At 40.5% G+C, this 25,316-nt stretch overlaps 1 protein-coding gene across 1 annotated transcript in view; it reads left to right on the top strand.

Annotated features, from left to right (window-relative positions):
• LOC120571306 (ephrin type-A receptor 7-like) overlaps window positions 1–25,316 on the top strand; it is a 150,308-nt gene that overhangs the window by 79,522 nt on the left and 45,470 nt on the right. The window contains exon 4 of the mRNA XM_039820189.1: window positions 21,003–21,158. Coding sequence (XP_039676123.1) covers window positions 21,003–21,158 — 156 coding nt within the window. The remainder of the gene's footprint in view (window positions 1–21,002; window positions 21,159–25,316) is intronic.

Below are 25,316 nucleotides of genomic sequence, written 5' to 3'. Positions count from 1 at the left end.
AAAGACTTCAGACTTGACTCGAGACTCGTCAACAAACTGTTTTCATGCAATTATGGCTTTTTAAATCTAAATTTATTCATGTATTTCTATTTTCTTTTATTTGGTCGCATATATGTTGGGGAAACGTATGACGAGCTGCATGTCCCCTGCCCTTTGCCTTAATGTGCAACGTAACGCATGCATTATGCCTTATGTGCACGCACTCACATATCACAAAATGCATTAACCGCTGTGACTACTATCGCCACTGTTCATCACACCCCCAACCGGCTCGTCAGACACCGCCTACCAAGAGCCTGGGTCTGTCCGAGGTTTCTTCCCAAGAGGGAGTTTTTCCTCGCCACTGTCGCACTGCTTGCTCTTGAGGGAATTACTGGAATTGTTGGAATTGTTGGGGCTTTGTAAATTATAGAGTGTGGTCTAGACCTACTCTATCTGTAAAGTGTCTCGAGATAACTTATGTTATGATTTGATACTATAAATAAAATTGAATTGAATTGAATTAACGATGGCAACACCAAGTCCCCCCGGAGTTGTGCCTTTTGTCATTAGTTTTGCTTTCAATAATTTCGTAAACAGTGGCAGTAAGCGAAGAGCTACATGCAAGGTGTGTGGCACCAAGATAAATGATGCCGGATCAACAACGTCAAACTTCATCAGGCATCTCAAAACACACCCAGATAGGTCAGTCACTTGCTAATGTGAAAGAGACGTTAAATTTGGCATATATCTTCACAGGTAACAAGCTAACCATCGCAAAGTGTTGTGCTAATGCTGGGAACAGGCAAATTGTGTCTTTATAGTTGTATCCATATGATGTGACAGACTTAGGTTAATATTTCATCAGGTTGTTGTTAAATAGCAATACGGAAAGTATCAGTTCTCACATGTTTGCATGGTTGGAGTATTAACTTTCAATACAGATGTTTCCCTCAAACTTTGAACACTGAACAATGTAATGCATGATGAGGTTGGACTTTACAGCCAGTTAGTAACACAGACAAACATGTATTCTTTGGTGCAGATACCAAAATGTTGAAAAATACAGTTATGAAATTGAAACGGAGTTCTTAATGTGTGTTTCTTTAGATTGCATTGCAGTAGACCCCATAAAGTTATCCTACAACTGATTTTGATACTGTATGGATGGTAGCTACAGGACATGCTTTGAATTCATAAGATTAACAATACAGTGTTAGGGATCAGATGGCCAGAGACTTGACTTGGACTCGTGGCAAAAGACTTTAGACTTGACTTGGACTTCCAAAAAATGACTTGTGAACATCTCTGTTGTCTCTACAGCGTCTTTGTTTGCTTCCTCCTTCCCAACCTTGTTCTATGATGTAATAATCTTTTGTACTTTTCCTTTAATCACTGCTATCTGACTGACTGTTTAGGCCATACATGACCCCCAGTTACCAGTAAAAGCAAAAACGAAATAACTACATGTAAGCAAAAAATCCTGAAATTCTGTCTCACTCTATTTGGAGTATTTGTTGCCTCTTCATAAGCTAGAGTTGTTGTGTACCCGAGTTGACCCTGTGTGCGAGGACAACTGGCTGATGTGCCAAAGGCAGGATTGTAATAAGGACACGGCACAGCAGAGAGCATGGAGCAGGACTCTGCATGTGGAAGAGGGAAAGAGAAAGAAGTGGAATAACTGTGTTAGTGACAGGTGGAGAAAGTGTGTGTGTGTGTGTGTGTGTGTGTGTGTGTGTGTGTGTGTGTGTGTGGGAAGCCAAAACTGAAGGGTTACAGGGTTTCTAAAAAAGCTCAGTCAACCATAAAGAAGCCTCTGCTATGCAACACCAGGACCCCAGGGCCTTTTTTTCAGACATTTGTTCCAAGAAAGGGCAATACTTGAAAGCAGAGGGTAGAATAGTGCAACTCACAGATGACTTGAGTGTGTAATTGTTGGTAAAGAAATTTGTCCTATAAAAGACCAAAACCAACAATTGATCCTACTAAAAAGTTTCTGTCTATCCAAAGCCTGATGTTTAGTATTACTCTGTGCCATAGAGCTCCAAAAACACAGTCTTATACACAATATTATAAAATAGAGTATTACACTGGCTAACAATGTTACTTCATTACGATAAACTTGGGCACTGTAGTTTACTTTGAGATAATCACATATACACCGTACTGCTTGTGTAATAATCCGGAGATAAAAAATAGTCCTCAACAAAAACACAATCTTCTCCCATTTGAGTAACTACAGTGCCCAGCTGTTTTAAGAAATTATTTAGTGTTTGTTTGTTTAATTAAAGTATATATTCTTGACCCAAGATTTATGTCTTCAGTATGAACAAATGGGCTAGGGCTACAGACAGGGAAGGGAAGCTGGAGAAGGACTAACCGTGTATGTTGGTCTTCTCATTTAAACTTAGAATTTGAAAACAGAAAAAGAGGCAGCGATTTGAGCAGTATTATTAAACATGCGCATTGCATGATTTTACCTCACAACACCTGAACTTGATCTGATCAGTTGTGATGCCCAAATTAGAACTATGATTGCCTCAACAATTGCAATATGCATTCTGCCTTACAAGACGGGGAAGAATAACTCTTTCTAAAGTTACAAAATACCATATAACAGATCAGCATTAACCGCACAATTGTACACTTTGTTTCCTAGGTTTTTCCCTGGCTGAACTATAATAAAAAAAAAAAAAAACTAAAAAATGACTTTGTGTACTTTATTTATGATCTCGAAGTAAATCATTGGGTGGCATGGTGTTGGATCAATACTGCATACAGTTTTGGTTGTATGGAGAACAGGGACTTGAACTGTATAGTAATTACTGTAGCCTTTTCTTACAATGGTGCCCCCACAGTGAGGCTCAGTTGCAAATACAGAGAGAGAGAGGGTTATATTGAACCACTTTGCTTACACACACACACACACACACACACACACACACACACACACTCACAAACACAGACACGCCTACACTCACAGTCCATTTCGGCTCGCCTCCCAGCTGTAGCGAGCTCCATGTGTGGAGCGTGTGAGCCAACAGGAAAGCAAGGATTGAGGGAGTGAAAAGAAAGCACAACTAATGCAAAGGGAGGGATGGTGCTACAGCGCTGCAGGGCAAGGACAAATCAATACACTCGCACACATAAAACTCCCACGCAACAGCTAAATAATGCTGCTAGTTTGTCTTTTTGTCTTCTCCCTCCGTGACCTCTGTCATCTTTACACACAACGTGGGAGAGTTTATTCTTGTTTTTGTAAAATTGCAATGTTTTAAACAATAGTTTCTGTAAATGTGTTTTTCGAAACTGTTTCTGTCTGCTTCCTCACTATTAAAAAGCAGTTTTATTAGTTTGCAAGTCACTTGAAGGACTCATTTCTCTTTTGCTCCAAAGTCAAGCCAGTGAAGAACTTGGGACTCTTTCAGCAACTGCATCTGAACCTTTCGAACTATGCAGTTGAAGACCGAATACATCAAAATGTTGCTGTTTACAATGCTTACTCAAGCCAAAGGCCTCTCCAGATGTGGTCAAAGATGTACCACCAATTTAGGGGACACAACTGGTGTATTCTCCATTTTCACTTGACTGTTCTTTAAGGATTGACAGAGCCCTCATCAATTCTTGAAGTTGAGAAATGTGCAAATGCCTTCAGTCATTTATTCATAAATAAACACCTCACGTGACTCAATGCCAATTATTTTTTACCTCACAGCAGACTGTTAGTGCAAGTGAGGCATAAACTTTGCTGCTTGTTCTTGTAGACACCGTAACCATACAGTTACAAAGAAAAATTGACTGTTAATCTGGCATATTGCTAGTCAATTGTCTGCCAAAGCCCATACTGAGTCTGTTGTATTTGAGTTTAAGGTCTACCCCTCAGGTTTTTCCCCTGTGAAAATTGTGTGGACTTTTTTTCACAACCACAATAGGGAAAAATGTGGGGAAGACTTTGCTCCCCAGTAAAGGTAAATTCATTTAACATCACAGTAATGATAGACATCTCTTTATAATGAAGTGAAGCGGAGGCAGTTGAGGAACACTTGACCAGCTAAGCAGTAACCACAGCAATGTGTGATGTGCAGCAGGAAAGAGTGTGAAACAGGCCAGTTTAACTGGACTGCCTAGGGTTAGTGTTTGATTGTTACTTGTGCTGATGGCCACTTTGGTGTGAATGTCTGCCTGTTTTACCCAAATTATGACAAGCACTGTTGCCGACTGGTCAGTAGATTTTAACATCAACCAGATTATGCCACTAAATGACTGGTTTGTCAGCAGGCTGTCTGACAAGTCTTATTTACCAGCAATTTATGTTTGAAACTCTAGTGTGTGAAATGCCTAGATTTGGGTTTTGAGGATTTTTGGCCCTTAATTAGAAAAAGCTAATGAGTCAGATAGTTTATTATGCAACACCCTCAGGTTTTTCACTGGCACAATGACATTAATCATAGACCAAAAAGCTAAATGTGGGTGTTTGGCTATACACATATCTTTTATAGACCAAAAAAGACAGAACACCCGATGCTTGATGTGTTCTCACTGCACACTCATGGCTGCTATATCCAAACTTTACAGTCTGACTACTTCCCTTTCGACTGTTCAGCCACTATTTTTAGGAACAATCTGACGGTGCAGTGAGTCACCAGCCACCTGTTTGTCTACTTCTCCTACCTTTTTCAAGCTGAGACTCACCATAGTTCTCTGCCTGTATTAAACGATGGTTGTTGACAGCACTAAGTGAGGCAGTAAATAGCACAGTAAAGTGGGTCTTGGAACGTCTGTCGCATCTGCTTGTGCAGCATGATTCTTTTTAGTTGCTCTCTGCTCTGTTTGAACAGTTGGTTTTAGGCAGTAAGGCCTCTTTTAAACACAGATTGTAAGCATCGTAAGCTGTCCTCTACAAATAGCTTGCTGTGTCGGATGCACTCTGCCCGCCTGAGACCCTCATGGACTAGGATGCACACACATAAACAGACACACACACACACACACACACAAAAAGCAGGACGTGAACACACGCACAATTGCATTCACACAAAAAATGCGCACATGCAATGCGATGCTTCTTGAGTCACTTTACTCGATGACTCACTGTCTGGTTCAGTCTGTCTCCACATGCTACAGCGTCTGGACCATAATTCCCAGCTAAGACCTCAGTAGAGTGTTCTGAGAGTTGTGTGTATGTGTGTGTGCATGCTAGCTTGCAGTATATGCCAGGAGGGTGATTGCACTAGGAGTAGTTTAAACCCTTCTAAGCAGCAACAAACAAACAGTCATTCATAGATTTATATTTTAGATGACTGTTCCCTAAACTTTCGGAGAAATGATTGGAGGGTTCAGAACAGAGGATGTTGTGGCAGATTTGTTCAGAAACAAGTGGCAGTCAGGGGAAATGAACAAGATGCAAAGAGAATTTTTGAAGTATAAAAATACAAACGGAAACCGTGAATGTGGTCGACCGAGACAACAAAGATTTCACTTTCTGTTCACCTCTTGTCACCTAATTTTCCCTCTCTTTCTTTTACTTGCACCCCTCCCTTTATCCCTTCTTTTCTCTGTCCCTTAATTGCTTGACTTATATCCCCTGACTCCTTGTGACGCCATCTTGCATGTCTTAATTAAACGGCTGCTTGGAAGGAGGAAGGCATTGAGTGAACGAAGGGATGTAGAGGGGGTTTGGGGGAGGGAAGGGATGGATGGTGGGGATTAATGAAAGAAGAGTCCGTTAATTACACAACAAGGTCAAGGCCGCTTTACCTTCACATTGCTTTTGCGGCCTGATTGTTTCACGCTATTAATTTAAAAATATTTAATGGGTTGATAGTATGTTGTGTGTGTTTGAATTAAATATAGTGTGAACTATTTTATGTTTGTGATTGGGTATATTGGGTGTTTGGGTAACAAGTGTGCATTTTATGTATCAGCTCACCCTTGACAGTGATTTCAGGGAGGGGTTACATTGTTTAAAGAACTTGTTTGAAGAAAGGATGGGTGCATAAGTGTCTTGTGTGTATGTTATGTTTGTATTTTTATGTGTTTATGTATAAGCAGTCTTATCATTTTGGCTCTTTTAGAATTTGGGATCATGAGACCTTTATAAATACAATTTGCAGTGCACGGGGACTCTGGTGTATAATCACTCATTTGCATTGACCATTTTTAGATGATGGGAGACATAGGGTCCTGTTTAAAAAATCTGTTTAAATGGTTGCTCTTTTTTAAATTGTGACATGTTTCACTAAAAGTCATTAACGGCCGAAAACGATGGGCTCTAACCCTAACACATACTTTGTGCGTGTTGTCCATGTTTACAGTATGTGTGGCTGTTTTGATCCATGTCATGAAGCTTAGCCATTAAAACCAGTGGGGGGTGGGAGGGGTTGGAGGATCAGCCCACCTCATCCATCTCCTTGATAGACCAACTGTTCCTCATCAGATGGGGTCTTTGCACACACACACACACACACACACACACACACACACACACACACACACACACACACACACACACACACACACACACACACACACACACAAACACACACACAGTGTACACACCCTCCAAAAACATTTTAACTGTCGTATGCTCTGACCATAACTCCCCCCACCAGTGAAAACACTTAATCAGCCTTATGGTCCAAGTGACCCCCTACCACTATCTCCATCCATCTTTTCAGCCGCTCAGCTTTTTTTTAATAACTTTGGATCAGGACAGTGGATGTCAAATGTCGCAGGGAATGAGCGATGAGCGGGGATTAGGTTTGCCTTAGATGGCCAACTGAACACAGGACTTTATAGGGTAGAAATCATAGAAACCTGTGTTGGACATTAATGTTTTACAGTGGAAAGGATGTGTGTCTGTAACATCTAAAACTAATAGTATCATGTATTTAAAGTGCTAATCAGTTATTCTTTTATTTTTAAACAATTTATTTTTTATTTGTATATTAACTAAGATGCATCAGGAAAGAGGGACCTACATTCTGTGTTGCTTCATTTATTTTTACGATTGATTCCCATTATTCCCTGGAGATGATGATCTCTGAGATTATACCTCATGGCCTTGGTTAATACATACACGTCATGTGTCAAATGAGGGTCAGGCAGATGAATCAGTGAGGCGGTCATATGCCAATGTGTGTGTGACAAAACAGAGCAGAGCAAGGCAGACAAAGAATTGAGTTGAATGCTCACATTGTCAAGCAAAATTGAACTGAGTGATGAGGAAAAATAAACACCTGTATGATGTAACGCAATGCAATACAATAGCTCTGCTTTAAATACTGCCACTAGTTGTTGTCTTGACTGCTGCGTTTTGAAGCTGTACTTTGTGCATGTGGTGTATGGGACTGCATCATATTGAAAGGTGTTTGCAAACCTTTCCTCTGCTTTATTTTCATATTTGGAAGAGCAAAAATGATAGAAATCACATAATAATGCAAACCGGTAGAACAGCATGATGTGCAAAAACATATTACCACAGCATCAACACCACTCTTTGACAGTGTCAAAAATAAAATTTGTAAGTTTCACAAGGTTGTACTTATTGCAAGACTGCTGTATTGGAATGTATTACAGTGAACAATGGTTTCGATTATAAGCAGATGGTTGTTCCCTCTCGATAGAGTCTGTCAGGAGACTAGTTTAGAATTTGCACCTTTAATCCCCTTGCTACTGTGTATGCATGCATGCCCAAGCAAACCCTTTTTCATTCACACATATCAGACACTAATATGCTGTAAAAGATGCACACTGCCCTCATATAGGCCCTCATATACATGATTACACTGCATAGGCACACAAAGATATGCATTTCGCTATCCTGGTTCCTTTTAAGTGACTTTAATAGGTGTGTCTTCCAGGGTAGAGGAGCTATCTGATTACCCTTGACCTCCTCTCGTTTAACCATTCAACAAGACACTAGATTAAATGAACTGCTCTACAGTTTTTTTTTTTTTCTCTCTCTCTCTCTCTCTCTCCCTCTCTCCCCCTGTTCCCTTCTTCTCCTCTGTATTTAAGGATATGCAGCAGGGCTCATCTATCTGCACTCTTGGGAATGACATTTATCAGGCGGTTTTGTCTATATCTGGGTCACAGTCTTTATGAAAATGGCTGATTCGGATGAGGCAAATGAAAATGTAGTCATTAGTAGTCGAGACTCATTCAAGATCACATCCCCGATTTAAATAGCTGATTTAAAAGAATCAAATGAAATTGGCGTGTCAAAACAGAGCGCAGGCTGAAATTTATGCTTGTTAATTTCCATAAGCAGGCCACGTCCAACACACACACACACACACACACACAAATAAGGGGTCTGCAAGAAAAAAAACTCTTCTACTCTCTATATCCTCCCTAATGCTTCCACCAGTGAATGTGATTAGCTTCCAGTTGCACATATTATTAAATGTTTAGGAAATGTAAGATCAAAGCGTATGTGTCACATTGAATCATGATCTGTGTCGACTGAAACAAACATTTCTTCAGGACTACACGCTGTTTTCTTTGTCTGAGGGTTCTTTTATTTCAGTTTCCCACAAAAACACAAATAGCATTTAGACAGCATTTTCATTCAATACTTTTTCATGACTCTGCGGTTGTTTTATATATCATACTCCCGGTGCGGACATACTGTAGACATGCACTTGATGCATTTTCATACATGGCAAATTGGATGTAGTGAAGAATGACATTACATATTGCCATTGCAAATGGGGAGAGATGTAAATGTCTAAAATGCTGCTGTGTGTATAACCTTCAGCAGCATTACAAATCAATATTACTTCTCTTGCCTTTGCTCTTAGTTTGAGGGAGGGATTCTATGACAGGCAGGAGAAACTGTGTGTACACATGCACATACACACAAACTCATGCGGCACAACAGCACGCCTGTTCAAAGAGAGCAGAATTTTGAATCTCATTTTGTGAGCGCTCAACCTGAAATTGCCTGACATTCACATGCAAACATGTTAGCTGACTTGCGGCTGATATGGTTATGATGTAGATGACTGGGACGCTCCCTACCTTTGCTCAAATGCACACACACAAACATACACAACATATTACCCTAACCTTAACCTGTCTTCTGCTGCAAGCTGTTTTCCATGCAGGCTGGGCATGTGCATTAAGGAGTGTAACTGTCCATCTGGATATGATGGTGGTGATGATGATAATGGGTATCAGTGGGACGTGAAGGCTCAGAGCCTGCAGGCTGGCTTGCAAGGCTTGACGGATCAGTGTTAAATTTGTTTTTTACAGTGTTTAACTGTCCGTCTTTCTTCCACGTGTCCTTCAGTCAGAAGAGTAATCTTTTGTCAGTCCACTATGGATTTGATTATGGATTCTGAGAGCGTAGTACTGCTTTGTAGTCTGCATATGCACGTTAGCATTTTGAGACATGGTATGTGTTTTGGTGGACGCCTGCGTCCTAAATTTGTCGGTTTGCTTTCTCCACATGTGTGCTTGCATGCAGGTGCCATGTCACTAGGATAGGCACAGACCTAAATAAATGCCTGTGTGGTTAAGCTAAATGGGAGCCATCAATCACACACACACAGGGAAACAAAAACACCACACAGTTCAACACAGAGACCACTGAACAACTTTGCCGATCCCATAGTCAGGGTCTTATAATTGAGGTGAGGTTCGATGATGCGAGGCTTACGTTATCGACCGAAATAACACAGTACCAAGTAGTATCAAAACTTCTTCAGTCAAACGATACCTGCATTTGATAATTTTTTGTACCCAGATCTACTGTAGAAAAGAATGACTATTTGCATGGTTTTGCTTGCAGCCAATCACCACATTCTATTTAATGCAACATTTGATTGGCCCACTACTGCAGCATCTACTAACCATACAGTCTGTGGTGTGGTAATGTCATGCACAATGTATTTGATGGAGTTGGCTGTTCAGCGTGCCTAGCTAGTCATTACACGGTATGCACCCCAGACCACTTGGCCATGGGGACGTCACAAAACCAGATAGCATTGATTACATTATGGTAAGGCAATGACTGCCTCTAGCCAGGGTCAATGGTTGTGTCTGAAATCACTCCCTACCATACTGTTTAGTGCACTATATTTACTGTCAGCCCTTTTACTTAAGTGCCTGAATTCTGTGTGAAATGTATGTACTATATGGTAGCCCTTAACATTTTCAACAATGGAATCAAAGTAGTGTCCTTGGGGTGTTAACCAGAGGTGTATAAAGTACTAGAGACCTATACTTGAGTAAAAGTACAAGTGCTTTATCAAAAAAGTGACTTGAGTAGAAGTTGAAGTGCTCTTTAAGCACACCACTTAAGTAGAAGTACTAAAGTATTCAAAAAATGTTGTACTTAAGTATTGCAAGTAGTTTATTTTAAAATGTTTATTTTAAAACTCAAGTACTGAAAGTAAAAGTACAAGTATTGTGTTATTTAGTTATTCAAGAAAGCAGTCAAAAGTTTGAATATCCTATTGTTAAATTATGTCAAATGTTTAGCCAAGGGAATTAACAAATATTAATTACATTAAAAATAACAAATATTAACAAATACTGAAATAAAATGTATAATTATCACACTGTGCAAGTAAAATGAACATCCTCTCAAGCACAGTAATGATTAAAGCCCCAAAAAACGCATCACACACTAGCTAGTAACATGTGTGATGAACAGGAAAGTTAGCAAGCTAGCAAAATACAGATAAACTAGCAGCTTAACATAACAGTGTCAAACTGTTAACATTCAGGACTCACTGCAGACTGAAACAACTCAGGAATAGATTACTCTGCTGCAACAATAGCTAAATGGAAAGAGTACAAACCTACATCGTCTCTGACTTCTGAACAGGCAACCGTAATAAAAAGAAACATGACGCGATCTCGGGGATTTCTTACGTAAATTAGCATACGTAACTAACGTACACACACTAACCTACACAGTCTCCGTAGTCTGAGGAATTCACAACAGTAACGATGCAGCACATAAAAAATCTATCGGAGTAAAAGTATTAAACTCATTGAAAATATGTACTCAAGTAAAAGTGGAAGTAGGAGAGTATAGTACAGATACAGCCTTTTAGTACTTAAGTAGAGTAGTGAAGTAGTTCTACTTCGTTACTATACAGCTCTGGTGTTAACTACTTGTTGCTAAGAATTCTATAGTCTATAGTGAACATAGCGAGCAAGGCAGTGATTTTCAGACACAGTGACTTGTTTGGCCAATGTCACAATGAGGCTGAGAAGCATCAAGCCACAGTTGCTGATCTCACAATCAGGGGGTAGAACTTGAGGCCTTATGTCTGTTAAGCTGTGAAGCATGTATCTGAGTTCATGATGTAACAATGATGCAAAGATTAAATTAAAGGGTCAGTTTACAAAACAATATATTTACCTTGAACACATTAAGATATTGGTCTCTGAGATGTCTGCCTCCAATCTAATGGGGGTAAATGGAACTTCATTTGTACTGCTCACAGAATTGAACCTTCATATTTGTTTTGGAGTATCTGTATGTAAAGGTTGTTCCAGGAGTCTCAAATGCATGGTATGTGATTGTCTGTAAGAAGAAGAAAACAGAGAATCAGAAAGTCACAAATTCAAACCCCAAAACAATACGGGAGTTTATTGCAGCTCATTGTGAATGAGAACAACAGCTAAATACCTGAATTGTAAATGACCAGCGCATGTGTGTGTCTGTGAGATGGGTAGAGGATAGGAAGAGGCGATGATATCCTGAAATTGTTCCCTCTGTCTTTTGTTCCACGGCCTCTTATAAATCAAAGCAAAAATGATAGCTGGAGCAGAAGTAGAGATGGCGAATTATAGACAAAAAGGGAGAGAGGATGGAAGAGAGGAAACGTGACAGAGGGAGGGCAAGAGGGGGGTGGGGTGGGGAGGGCAATGTTTGACAGGGAGCAGAGCTGATAGCAGTCAAGAGCTATTTGAGAAGATGAGATGGGAGAAAGGTAAACGTCAGAGTGACAGGTATTAAAGAGAACGGTGAAAACCTAGGGAAAGAAAAATAAGAGGCTTTGTCAACACTGATTGACATCTGTGTGTATTTGCTTGTGAATGTTGCATTTTGTATAATTAGCCTCTTGAGTCAGTGTGTTCATAAAATAGTTATGCACCCTCCGTCCATCTGTTTATTCTAATCATGTGTACGCAAGAGAAAATACATTTATTTTTATATTCAAATAGACATGAAACATACTGAATTTTGATTCAGTTTTTTTTTTACAGTAAATCCTGTTTAATGTTGGATTACAATACACACCATAAACCATATATGAAAATACTGACATTCACACATTCAAATGAGACTAAATGTTTTAATCAATCAATCAATCAATCAATCAAATTTATTTATAAAGCACTTTAAAAGCAGCCAACGTTGCACAAGGTGCTGTACAGAAAAATTTTAAATAATTTAAAACATTTACAACATCTACATTTAAAACATAAAACAGTATCACAGTCAAAATAATTACACAAAAATGTCAGCCTCTGCTGGGAAAGGCCAAGGAAAAAAGGTGGGTTTTAAGAAGAGATTTAAAAGTAGACCGTGAAGAAGCCTGTCTAAGAGGCAGAGGTAGCTCATTCCATATTTTTGGTGCTGCCACAGCAAAAGCACAATCCCCTTAAAGTTTCCGCTTTGTTTTAGGAACAATCAGGTGCAGTTGATCAACTGACCTGAGTGAGCGGGTTGGAGTGTAGGGGTGAAGCAAGTCGGACAGGTATGATGGGGCAAGACCATTTAAGGATTTAAATACAAGTAAATTAATTTTAAATTGGATCCTAAAATATACGGGGAGCCAGTGGAGTGAAGCTAAAACGGGGGTAATGTGCTCATATTTACGTGCTCCTGTTAAGAGACGCATTTTGTACCATCTGAAGACGAGCAACTGAAGCGGCACTGATGCCTACATATAAGGAGTTACAGTAATCCAACCTAGTGGTCACAAAGGCGTGTATTACTGTTTCAAAGTGCTGCCTAGTAAGAATCGGCTTTATTTTTGCTAATTGCCGTAATTGGAAAAAGCCTGCTTTAACCACCGCCCCAATCTGTTTGTCCATCTTAATATCTGAGTCAATTTTAATCCCTAAATTGGAGCTAAGGGAGCCAGATTGACAGAAGGGGTCCCAGTGTGTACACCAAAAACGATCACTTCCGTTTTAGTTTCATTAAAACTTAAAAAGTTAGAAGCCATCCAGGCCTATATGTCATCCAGGCATTCGAGCAGTGGTCTGAGAGAGTTGCTCTTTTTAAGTGGCACATAGATTTGGCTGTCGTCAGCATAGCAGTGGAATAAAATGCCATGCTTCCTAAGTATTGAACCAAGCGGGAGCAGATAGAGAGAGAAAAGAAGAGGGCCTAAAACAGAGCCCTGTGGGACCCCACGTGAGAGAGGAGCAGAGGAGGACATCGAGTCACCACAGCTGACACAGAAAGTGTGACCTTCCAAATAGGACCTGAACCAGCTGAGAGCTACACCCTTGATTCCCACCCACTGCTCCAAACGTGAGATCAAGATTCCATGGTCCACCGTGTCAAATGCAGCAGTTAGATCCAGAAGCACCAAAACAACACAGTCACCAGAATCAGTAACTAAAAATATATCATTAAATAAAGAGCAGAGTTTTAAATACCAAATATGCATGTTTTTGAACAAAATAAAGTAAAACAAGTTTTACACATAAACAGAGTAGAGAGCTACAATAGAAAGCACATTTTCTAGCCATGCTAGTGGGATGCCTTTAGGGATGAGAAAGTCGGTCAGTTAGTCTGTCCACCACTTTGGTCCAGACTGCAATATACTAACAACTATTAGATGGATTGCCATGCAATTTTGTACAGACATTCATAGTCCCCAGAGGATGAGTTCTTTATTAAAGTGATGGTTCGGAGTAATTTCACCCTAGGGTCCTTTGCACCATGACCGTGAGCCAAACAACCCCCCAAAAGCTTTTTTCACCTGGGTCTAACATTGGGAGAGTTAGCGTAGAGTAGTGTTATCAGCTGAATAGCTTAGCGCAGGGGCTAATGGACCCACGTTTGTATCTCGTAAATGACCCCACTAATAATGCCCGAAATGATACCAAACGTCTGCACTAGTACAAATAGGTTATGCACTCATAAAACGATGGATTGGAAAGTTTGTAAGTACCGAACCATCACTTTAACTTGGGTAATTCCCTGACTTTTCCAGTAGTGCCATCAGCCAGTTGAAGTTTTGACTCATTTTGACATTAAATATCTCGACATCTACTGAATGGATTGGCAAAACGTTTTATACATTCATGGTTCCCAGACGAAGAATCCTAATGACTTAGATGAACCCTTGACATTTTCTTCTAGTGCCACCATGAGGTTGACAACTGAGGTTTTGAGTAAAACCTCTTGATGCAGCTATTGCATGCATTGCGATGACATTTGTTTCAGACGTTCAGGTGTATTTGTGTTTGTGCCTGTCTGTTCCTTTTTGCACCTTCTGTCTGATACAAACAGAACAGACCTGGCACTTCCGTGCTGTGATGTAACACAACAACTCTTTGTTTAGTCCGGTTTGTGATGTAACCGCTCTGGTATTGTTAAATGTTCTGGGTCTAAGTGTGTGACTGTTGAGAAAGCCAGTGATTGAATCTGTAGGTGTTTACATTCAAGTGTCTGTGTGTGTCTGTGTATGTGAATGAATATGTGTGTGTTTACATTTGTGTGTGTGTGTGTGTGCGCGCGCATTTGTCGCTGTGCATACGTACATACGTACATACGTACATACGTACATACGTAGTACATACGTACATTGGCAGAATTAGACTTGTTTTAGCGTAAAACTCACAGCACAACTGACATTGATACCCTGGCGGTGTTGTTCACTAGTTATCGTCCTGTGTTCTCTGTATGATGTCTGTGGTAACCAGGGCAGAACAGAGAATAAATGATAAAGCAAAGCATTGACCTGAATGGCATGGCTCAGAGCTTTCTCCCTGATTACACTGTGACGCAGCACTCAGTCAGTGGGTAGACTTAAATGAGGTCTTCACTTTGAGCTGATAACAGGGATTTTGCTGTAATTCTGGGCTTGGTTATATCTTTAAAGCAGCTAGACACACAGACAGGTTATGACACTGCATGTAGCGCATGACAAAATTGTTGTCTTCAAAAAGCAGACCATGGAAAGTGTCACAAAATTGCTTTTTTCATCAGTCACTTAATGTCAGCCTATAGCACTAGAAAACCAAAGTGGATGACTGCTGTGATGTGATACTTAACCACCAATAAACTATACTGACTTGGATTTTTGTTTCAGTTAGAAGTGCACTGTTTATGTACGGAGCCCGGGAGGTGTCATTGAAAAAAGAAAGCTGGTTTGTGCTCTCAATATAATGTGTTGTCTTGATTCAATAATAAATCATGCTTTCAAATTGGCTAAGAAGATGATGGTTATAAATAAAACCAAAAAAAAAAAAAAGATATGCCCTTAAATGCTGCACTTACGTGTGGCACTTTGTAGTTTGGCTTATTTGAAGCTAATGTACTTGTATGTGATTCTTGCTGTTGTGCGTTTGTACCTTCATGATTGAATGCACTTATTGGAAGTCTCTTAGCATAAAAGCGTCAGCCAAATGTAATGTTAGCATGCTGACATTTGCATTTAGCTAAAAGCACTGCTCTGCCTAAACATCACAGAGCCGCTAGCATAGCTGTAGTCTCTCTTGTTGCTTTGGGACAACCTGTACATTTTATTGTGGTAAATAAAAATACCTTAAATCTTTTATAAAATTTTTTAGAAAAAAACGCATATATTACATCTGATACACACATTCAGCCAAAGCCCCATTATGTATTAAGTACTGTTTTTTTTTTTTTTAGTGGGACTGGATCCATCCAGTTCAGTCCAATGTCAATGGGTCCAAGTCAGTCAGACTCATCTGGGAACCATAACCTCATCATTTCACAATTTTATAATGCGACCCAACCTGAAGCACTTAAACCTACCAATCAGTCATTTCTCTCTTTGACTTATTGATTTCCACTTACTGGAATCACATCCCATCTCTCCTTCATGCTATTACCTCTTTTTCCCTCTTTTTTTTCTTCCATGCCTTTGTAAACCTCTGCAAAAAAACAACAAATCAAGGCAGTACATTTCAAACCAGTGCCGAATAACACTGCAGCAGGAATCCAATGACCGTATCATTTGGTGTCTTTGTGTTTTGGTATGTGCAAAAGTTTTGCGTGCATATTTTTAGTTTATTCCTGTGTGTGTTTAACAGTCGGGTTTAAGGTGTGTGTGTGTGTGTGTGTGTGTGTGTGTGTGTGTGTGTGTGTGTGTGTGTGTGTGTGTGTGTGTGTGTGTGTGTGTGTGTGTGTGTGTGTGTGTGTGTGTGTGTGTGTGTGTGTGTGTGTGCGTGCGTGCGTGCACGCAAATGTCTAAAGCAAACCTCTTTTAGTGTTATTAATATTAATTAATGTCTGCTGCCAGGGAGGCAAAGAAACAATTCATTGCTCACATTTATTGTATTAAGTGCTTCATGATTTATTAATGGGCATGTTTAAGGTTAGAGAAAATAAAAGGAAAAATAAAAGAGAAGGGCAAACTATAAATTGATTCCTCCCACAAAGACAAAAGTCTATTAAAGTAATATGTGAGCTCATCGAAATGTAGATTCTTTGGCTTTTTCAGTTTGTATTCATTACATGATGAAACTGTTGGCATATCTCAAAGTGTCATTTTGATCATGAATATTTTACTTTCATTAATCTGATTAGATTGATACCAAGTTTCACATTTTTCATTTTATCCTATCAACCCACAGGCTCTCAGCAAGTACACACACTGACCAATGCTACTGTTGCATATAATCCCACGGTAGATGACCTTAGTCTCACTGTCACTGCTTCTTTCAGTGTTTCTCATCTGTATGTATTACGTGTTTGTGCTTATCTGTTTTCTGTCTCTGTCTATCTGTCAAGCTGAATGAGTCCATTCTCCCTCCCTGTTTAATGCCCGTTCTTTGTACAGTACGTAGCCTAGCGTCTTTCTGTCTCTCACACCCCATCTGTCTGTCTGTCTGTCTGTCTGTCTGTCTGTCTGTCTGTCTGTCTGTCTGTCGGTCGGTGTCTCTGTCTCTAAACAAACTCTCATACCAGTTGGTCACCTGCCTTATTCTCCACCTCCTCCCCAACCCCCCACCCCTCTCCTTATAGGACTTGGCATGTCGCTGCATATCTGTATTATTACACCTTGAAGAAGTAAGTGTGTGTGTGTGTGTGTGTGTGTGTGTGTGTGTGTGTGTGTGTGTGTGTGTGTGTGTGTGTGTGTGTGTGTGTGTGTGTGTGTGTGTGTGTGTGTGTGTGTGTGTGTGTGTGTACATGTGCTACCATGTTCCATTTAATAGAGGCTCCCCGTTGGCACATAGGACAAATTCATCAGTTGCTTTGCCAGCTGTCCTGGCAGATCTCTCCTTCTGTCTCTCTATTTTTTCTAACCACCCCTTCTCCCTTTCTCTCCCTGACGCTCACTTCCAGTTTAGCATGTATATCTTGGTGATGAAAAGGCAAAGAAGGGATGAAAAAAATGTCTTCTAATGCTTGGAGTGGTCTTCATACAAGCATTTTCTTTTTTTTCCACTGTTGGATACATTTTAGAGATTCCACACTCTCCCATTGGCAGGTGGCTGCTGGCCCATTTTGACTGACGTGACCTTTCCTGGCATTGGCTGTTGGCGTGTCTTGGAATGATCCCTTGCTGTGTAGAATGATGGGCAGCGCACAAAGCCAGCTCCTTTTGTTATCTGAGCTGCACATATTGTCTTGATACACCCCTATCATTATACACACATTTCCAAGGTGGGCTGGCTAAATGTGTATCCACGCTGAATTGACGAGATAAGTCCGAATTGCAGCCAGCCACGAATACTACTGACTGACTGACTGACTAGCCTGCTTTTAAGCATGATAGGTGGAAAATGCAAAACCCATTTCTGTTCTCATACATCTATGCATAATTTTTGCCTTGATTTGGGTGCTATTCACGCTTTATGTCCTTGGCGTGTTGAGGGAAGGATAGTGGCAGCACGGTCAGGAACAAAGAGAGTCTACTCCAGTGCTGCTTGACAGTGTGTCTTTTTTGTTATGTCCCCGTGCTTGGCTGTTCTGTAAGCTGAAAGCGAGAGGCTTTTCTCAGTGTAATGACAGACATTAGAAAGTCGATTACAAGGTTCTTACAGCCTTGGATACGCATTTTGCAGGCATACACACATGCCAGGTAAACAGGCGCACTAAAACATACTTGCATGCACACTCATTGTGGTCTGAGCCAGGAGAGGCTGACGAGGCCTGCTAATCGATGTTTGATGGCAGGCCTTTTGTGCCTGTTCTGTAAAAGTGGCTGAGTAAAAAAGGTGGAATAACAGAGGCCCCCTTCCTTCATTATTGTGTTTGTGTCGGCTTCTAGTGTGTGTCTCTGCACCTGCTGTGTGTACCTAAACTTGCCTGTCTCACACACGGACCTGTCGTCTCCTCTCTGCATAATTGACTGTGTTCTAGTGTAACACAGTGCCAGTGGTGGGAGAGAAGCTCTAGCATCATAAAACTCCACTTACTGCTTATACCTCAAATTCTGTCACACAATTGAAATAGGTCTGCACTTTTGAATGGCTGGATGGAATAATGAGCTAGCTGACTTACATTGCTAACATTAGCTAATATTAATAATAATAGCTTGCTTGCCAGTCAGTAGGAACAACCTTGTTGAAATCTTATTGATTGCATTAATCATTTTTCTTGACTTCATTAAACAGTCTTTTCTTTGGTTTTGGTAAGTGTCCAATAGCGAGATTGCTGTCTGAGATGTCCTCACACAGGACAACAATGGATTTTGTGTTGTGGAGGTCTTCAACTCAAGGCTATTTAACCAGCAAATTCTTTATGGTGAACATGTATTCTCAGTACCAACTGCCATTCTTTGTAAGCTTGTTTAACATAATACACTAACTGTACACTGGCTAACATAGGCTCAGTGTTGAGTGCATACATTAGGCCCAAGTGATCAATAGTCATGTTTCCATCAACGTATGTTTATGCGCATTTTGAAGTATTGCATTAAAAAAAAGGTTGATGGAAACGGCAAAATTCTGACAAATTTCCTCAAATTCGCACAAAAGGTTTTTACGCTTGCTTGAGGTGGCTTTTGCCTTTATCGAAAATGAGTTAATGCGCAAAATGGAAGATGGAAACAGCTTTGTCAAATAAGTTGTTACGTAGCGAACATGTAACTCACATGACTATAGTCCCTGTATCCATCGGATGGGGGAAGGATCGGGACAAGGTGCGTAGTGGAGTTTCGGTGCGCTATTGCCTGTGCCTCAGCCACGTCGGGTAAATTGACGAACTGGTTCAACAGCTTGAATCGTATGGCTCTGCACACCGCGCATACACAGCGGTGTACGGTTGTCTTACTGACACCAAATGCCTCTGCCACAACCGTGTATTCTGCACAGGTGGCCAACTTGTACTAAGCTACCTCTCTCCATTTAGCCAAAGAACTTAGCCCCTAAACTCTTTGATTTAGCAAGCCGGTTTGCAATCTAAATCCATGCGTAACGTCAACTTGTGATGAAACTACGCTTTGCGTAGTCTACTTTATTAGCTCTAAACCAGTTGAATTCGCATTTTCTTTTTTGCGACATTTCAAAAGTTCACTTAAAATTTGCTTGACAATTAGATGGAAACATGACTAGTGGGCAAAAGTCAGTCGCTCTTCCCATAGAAAACGACCAACAAGAATCAATGTCTGAATAATGAAATAGTAACGAAATGCCAATCAAACGCCTGAATATCCGCTCACTTAATGCATGGAGAGTTAAATTTAAAAAAAGAGTGGGGCAGATTTGAGAGAGACATGAAGTGGAGAAAGTAGAATACAAAACGGAAGAGAAAAAGAAAGCCATGATAAGAGGGAAAGAAATAATAGAGACGGATGTATTAGGAGAATAGCAAGAGAGCAGAGGAGAGAAAGGAAAAGAGGGAGCAAGCACACCAGATCTGTTAATGTAGACCTGCTGTTTAGAATACAGTCTCAGAAGAGCGGAGACCAGAGCATCGAGCGGTAGCTGGCTGCCTGATTTCACACCCATTATCGCCTGCTACAAAGCCACAGCAAGTGGAAAATGAAACTGCATAGAAGGAGTGTGGAAAATAGCCTGTTTGTGAGTGTGTGTTTACGCACAGCCCCTTTGTCACACATGCATTGATAAGCTTCTGTTACATGGTGTGTACTCTTGTGTGCTGCGCATGTAAGGTCATGAGTGCTTATCACCCTCGCCCACATTCTCACCTCTCCTAGTCCCTCTCTCGTGTGGAGTAGTTTTGTGTCACTGACTGTAGAGGGAGATTTTTTTTCAAAACTAGCAAGGAAAGTTGAAAATGGGGAAAACAACAACAACATTAAGTTTGGGGTTTTGCAGTTGCGTGCCTGCGCATTGCCTCTGCTTGTTTTCGTTTGCCTAGCTGGTTGAATCCAGTAGCAGCCTTTGATGCCATTTGCCAAAGCCACTGATCACACGTAATGTGAGAATTGTTTGTCAGATGGATTTAGCCAGTCTCCTCTACTGTTCTCTCCTAATCATATTTTCTATCTTGTCTGTACTTCTCTCTGGGTTGACTTGTTTCCTTTCTTTCTTTCCATTCACTCTTAATTTTCTCTCTCATAAATTGAAAGGGAGATTAGAGCATTTTTATTTGGCTTTAAAATGCTTAGTGGAAGGCTGGAGTTTCTGTGCAAAGAAGTGAAAATGCAGAAGTTCTATATATATTGTTTTTTTTAAAAGAGCTGAATACATTCTTTTAGCCTCTGTGTAGAAATATATCATGGTTTTAAATTTCTTTTACATAACAATGTGTGATTTATGTGGTCATCCCATGTGCAGAAATCTCCTTGAAATATGTCTTTCAATGGGATTTAGCACAAATTATTGATTAATCAAATTTCTTGGACATATCTAATATATTTCTCTGTGTTCTTTTCCAGCGTGTCCCCGTGGCTCCTACAAGATGTCCTCCAGGCAGCAGGAGTGTTTTCCCTGCCCAGCCAACAGTGTTGCGGAGGAGGAAGGATCTGTGGCGTGTGTGTGTGAGGAGGACCACTTCAGAACCCCCCTGGACACACCCTCAGCACCATGCACAAGTAATACGATTTTTTATATATATAATGTGTGTGTGTGTTTATATTTGTGTCTGTGTGTCCTCTCAGACTGCACCTTTTCCTCTACCAGGGACTTTTCACACCATATCTATCACACTATTTCTATTCCTTCATCTAGACATTTTAGCATCAAGTGAGCAATCCAATGTTTGTAAGCCAATCATTATCACATCGAGCCATCCAGCCTTTCATTTCTTTATCCTTAAAGACCGCTTTTACCCGTCCTTCACCTTGAATCCTTATCCACCTACCCTTTTCTCATCTCATCACCTCTTCGTCTGACCTGCACCCACGTCCCCAGTCTCTGTCTCCCCATCTATCCTCATTCTCCAGGCTCCTCCTCATCACCCCATTTCCATGTCTCATCTCACCCAACCTTCACCTCTCCTTCACCTCATACCCTGCCTCTAGTATTGCATTCCTTTGATAAAGACAAATCCACCCAAAAACATGCCAAGTGTTTTTTTTTTAATCATCCCAGGAACAAGTCTGTCTCAAAATTCGAGACTGTGGATACGCGCCTTTTGCTGCTGTGCTGATTATAAAGTTGTGAGTTGGTCAAAGAGTTTTTACAGCTACAATCTCAAAGAATGTGTATGCTCAAACAAATGCTGCTTATTTCCCCTTGATAGCATCAGTAAACACAGAACATTTGCCGTCATGTTTGAAGGAGAGTTAAAAAGTAGGGGCTATTATTTTGAAGTATGTTTTAGATGTAGTACATTTGAAGGATATCGTATGAATCCAGTCCTTGTTCTTTCATAGAGAAAACAACCCCATGTTCATACATGTTATTTTATGTTTTAAGGTGGACTTTCTCCCTCCCGACCTATGCTTTACACCCCTTCTATTTCATCTAATAGTATACACACATTATGTATCCATCCACTGCAGCCATTGTCTGTGTCTCTTACCCTTTATCCTATTTATCACCCACCCATCCTTCATCCCCCCCACCATTTCTCCTACCATTAGGTCCACATTATTCGTCCAAAAAGCCCATCACTCCATTTTCTCCATCTTTTTGCTTAACCTTGTACGTTCTCTCCATATTCCTGCACCTTTTATTCTGACATTAGAGATCCATTTTCTGCTCTATATCCATTATCCACCCCTTCACCTGACCACCCCATTTTTTTTCACTCCTTCCTTTTTGACCCTTGAGCACACATCTTCCTCCTTTCTCTCTGTCTGTCGTCTTTTTCTCTGCCACTAATCCCTCTTCTTTCTACCAACTGCCTCTTCACATTTTCCTTCCTCTTCATCCATGCGTGTTATCACCCCATTCTTCTTGCCTTTGTTAAACTGACATCTCATCCCTCTATCCTCAAGCGACAAACTCTATGATCTCATCCCCACTGCCCACCATTATCTGTTCATCCCTCACCTCTTACCTTTTCTCACCCCTTCTCACATACCTGAATGCCATTCTTCTCGAATAAAGATTACGAGGCCAATAAGACAAAGACCATACAGGGTAGCTCTATTGATTTCTGCATGGAGAACAGCCTATTGATATAGCTCAGTAATTAGATGGAGGAATAATGGGCTCTATATCCTGTGAGTACTCAGGGCAGTAAAACCATAGGGTCACAAGGTCTGTGTGTGTGTGTGTGTGTGTGTGTGTGTGTGTGTGTGTGTGTGTGTGTGTGTGTGTGTGTGTGTGTGTGTGTGTGTGTGTGTGTGTGTGTGTGTGTGTGTGTGTGTGTGTGTGTGTGTGTGTGTGTGTGTGTGTGTGTGTGTATACATTCACATTTATTCGTGTGTACATATATATGTGTAAGTGTGAGGTGATGATGGCTTTTATGGTAACTGCGATGGAGGGTGTAATTACAATATTGATCGCTGAGCTTTCGGATCCCGGTGTGATAACATTTATAGCAGCCTAATGACCACATTAATTACACTATTGATTCTGTAATTATGATCATCCCCTGATTCGGCTAATCCACTGCATGGTACGGATGGAGAAAGAGACAAAAAGAGAGAGAGCTTGATTAATCTAGAATTAGAAGAAAAAGGGAGATTTTGTCAGATGAATGAGGTTTGATATGCGCACCTTATTATCTCAGCAATTAAAGAATAAAACCAGTGTAACTTTAGTCTTTTCCCTTTGCCATTCATGCCTGTGAGGTACCTAAAGCCTACTGTGTTTACCACAGTTAGAAGCCACTGCTGTCTCTTTGAAATAATAAACTCTTCATTGTTTTAAGAATCCTTTTGAAAAACGTAAAAGAACACACAGTACACTTTTACAAATGAGATTCATCTTCTAATATTTCCTGACATTATCATTGTTAGTGATGACTATTTACAAATTTTCCATTACAGCATACTATTAAATATCTCCTATTGGCAGTTGAGGGGCAAAGTAAAACTTTGCAAACCGTGAAACTGTGAAAGGACATGTCTGACTGTGGACACAGAAATATGTCTTTGTATTCAGTTTTGGTCTGTCTTGCATTTTCCCTCTGTAGAAGCTCCCCTATGTCTCCTTCTTTTATAAACTGGTATAAAACTCCATTTTCCATGGGGGAACACGTGGACAATGGAGTCCAACAGTGGACTCATATTTTGAGTCATTAAAATCTTAAACTTTTTGTATTAGCTTCTGGCTCAGGGAAATACATACATGCAGACTCATAGGCTGCAATGGCAATATTGTAAACCCAACATCAAGAGCAAGTTTTGATTCAGTATATTGGAGCAGCAATGGAGAGGGAGTCAAAGAGTCATTCGGGGGTGGGGGTAATGGAAGATGGACACAGATGGAGAGTTAAAGGAGGGCAAAAGATGGGAAAGAGAGGAGCAAGAGAGCCGGGGAGGTCAGGTTTTAATAACTCAGATTTGAAGATGAGCAGAGAAAAAGGGAAACTTGAAGAGAAAGAGGGAGCGCAAGGCAGATAAAGCACAAAAGTAGAGAGCGATGTGAATAAAAGGCCCAGCTGTGTCTACATCAAATGTGTGTGTACCGTGTTCACACGCTAAATGCTCTCAGGGCTTATGTAACTCTGTGCTCCATGTATGTCTGGGAGCGGGACTCAGCTGTGGTGTGTGACGTGTTTGACAGCACGCACAGAGCAGCATACCTTCACTTATTCATTACACAGCACATGCACACACATACACGGACACATACAAAATTCATGGCCTTTAATGTACCTTAGCTTTATTCAGCCTGCGTGTGCAAGAACCTGCAGGAAATGGCACAGGTCAGTCAGGACACTAATTTAGTGATGAGATACAGTCCTCCAGCCTGACATTTTACAGACCTTTAAATACTGGACTGTATATTTTCATTTTTACTTTTTTGTCACGTGTGGTGGTGTGTAAAACACTTGAGTTTTTAAATTACATGCAAAGCCCTGTGCATCAGAAAGTGGTCTGACGACGGATGATTTCATTGGCTATAATCCAGAGACACACTGTAAGAGTCCCATGTTTTACCTCAATTATCACACTACACATACACACCTTTATAATACGGGCAATGGCAATTTTATGTATATAACACATTTCATAACATGTAAAGTGCTTTACATTGACAGACAAAATGGAAGCATAAACACATAGCACATAGGTTGCATAAATAAAACAAATAGAAGAATACATTAAAAGCATGAGTAGAACAAAGAAACCAAATCAATGAAGCATACACCCAACCATACAGCAATGAAAACCCCAAAACACCACCACAATCAAATAGAAACCCTTGCCCTATCTAAGCAGGCGTCAGGCAGAAGACCTCTGCCTGATGACCTGGGAGGCCTGACCAGGTTATAACCGTTGAGCAAGTCAGAAATGTACTGAGGAACCAAACCATGAAGTGCTTTATAGACTTAGTAAGCAGACTTTATAGTATGCAGCTCAGACTCTTGTGATGCATCTGACATATCACAACCGTCTTATCAAATCAGATTGATGTTCCAGGAGAGTTAAAAGCATTCTCCGTGGTAACTCACCTTAATTTACTGATGGTAAATGGAGGATTTGTTCCACGCAGCACTGTTGACATCAGTACATAACGGACAGATTTGTTATCCATGCTCTTGTTCAGACAAAAGCTAATGTCACTGTAAATCATCAAAACACACAGCTACTGCTTTTAGTCTGCATCGTCAATAATCCCTCCTCCATCAC

This window comes from Perca fluviatilis, chromosome 13 (assembly GCF_010015445.1).
Source record: "Perca fluviatilis chromosome 13, GENO_Pfluv_1.0, whole genome shotgun sequence".
Taxonomy (NCBI): Eukaryota; Metazoa; Chordata; class Actinopteri; order Perciformes; family Percidae; genus Perca; species Perca fluviatilis.
The sequence above is the reverse complement of the archived record's forward strand: the minus strand, read 5'-3'. Positions and strand labels throughout refer to the sequence as shown.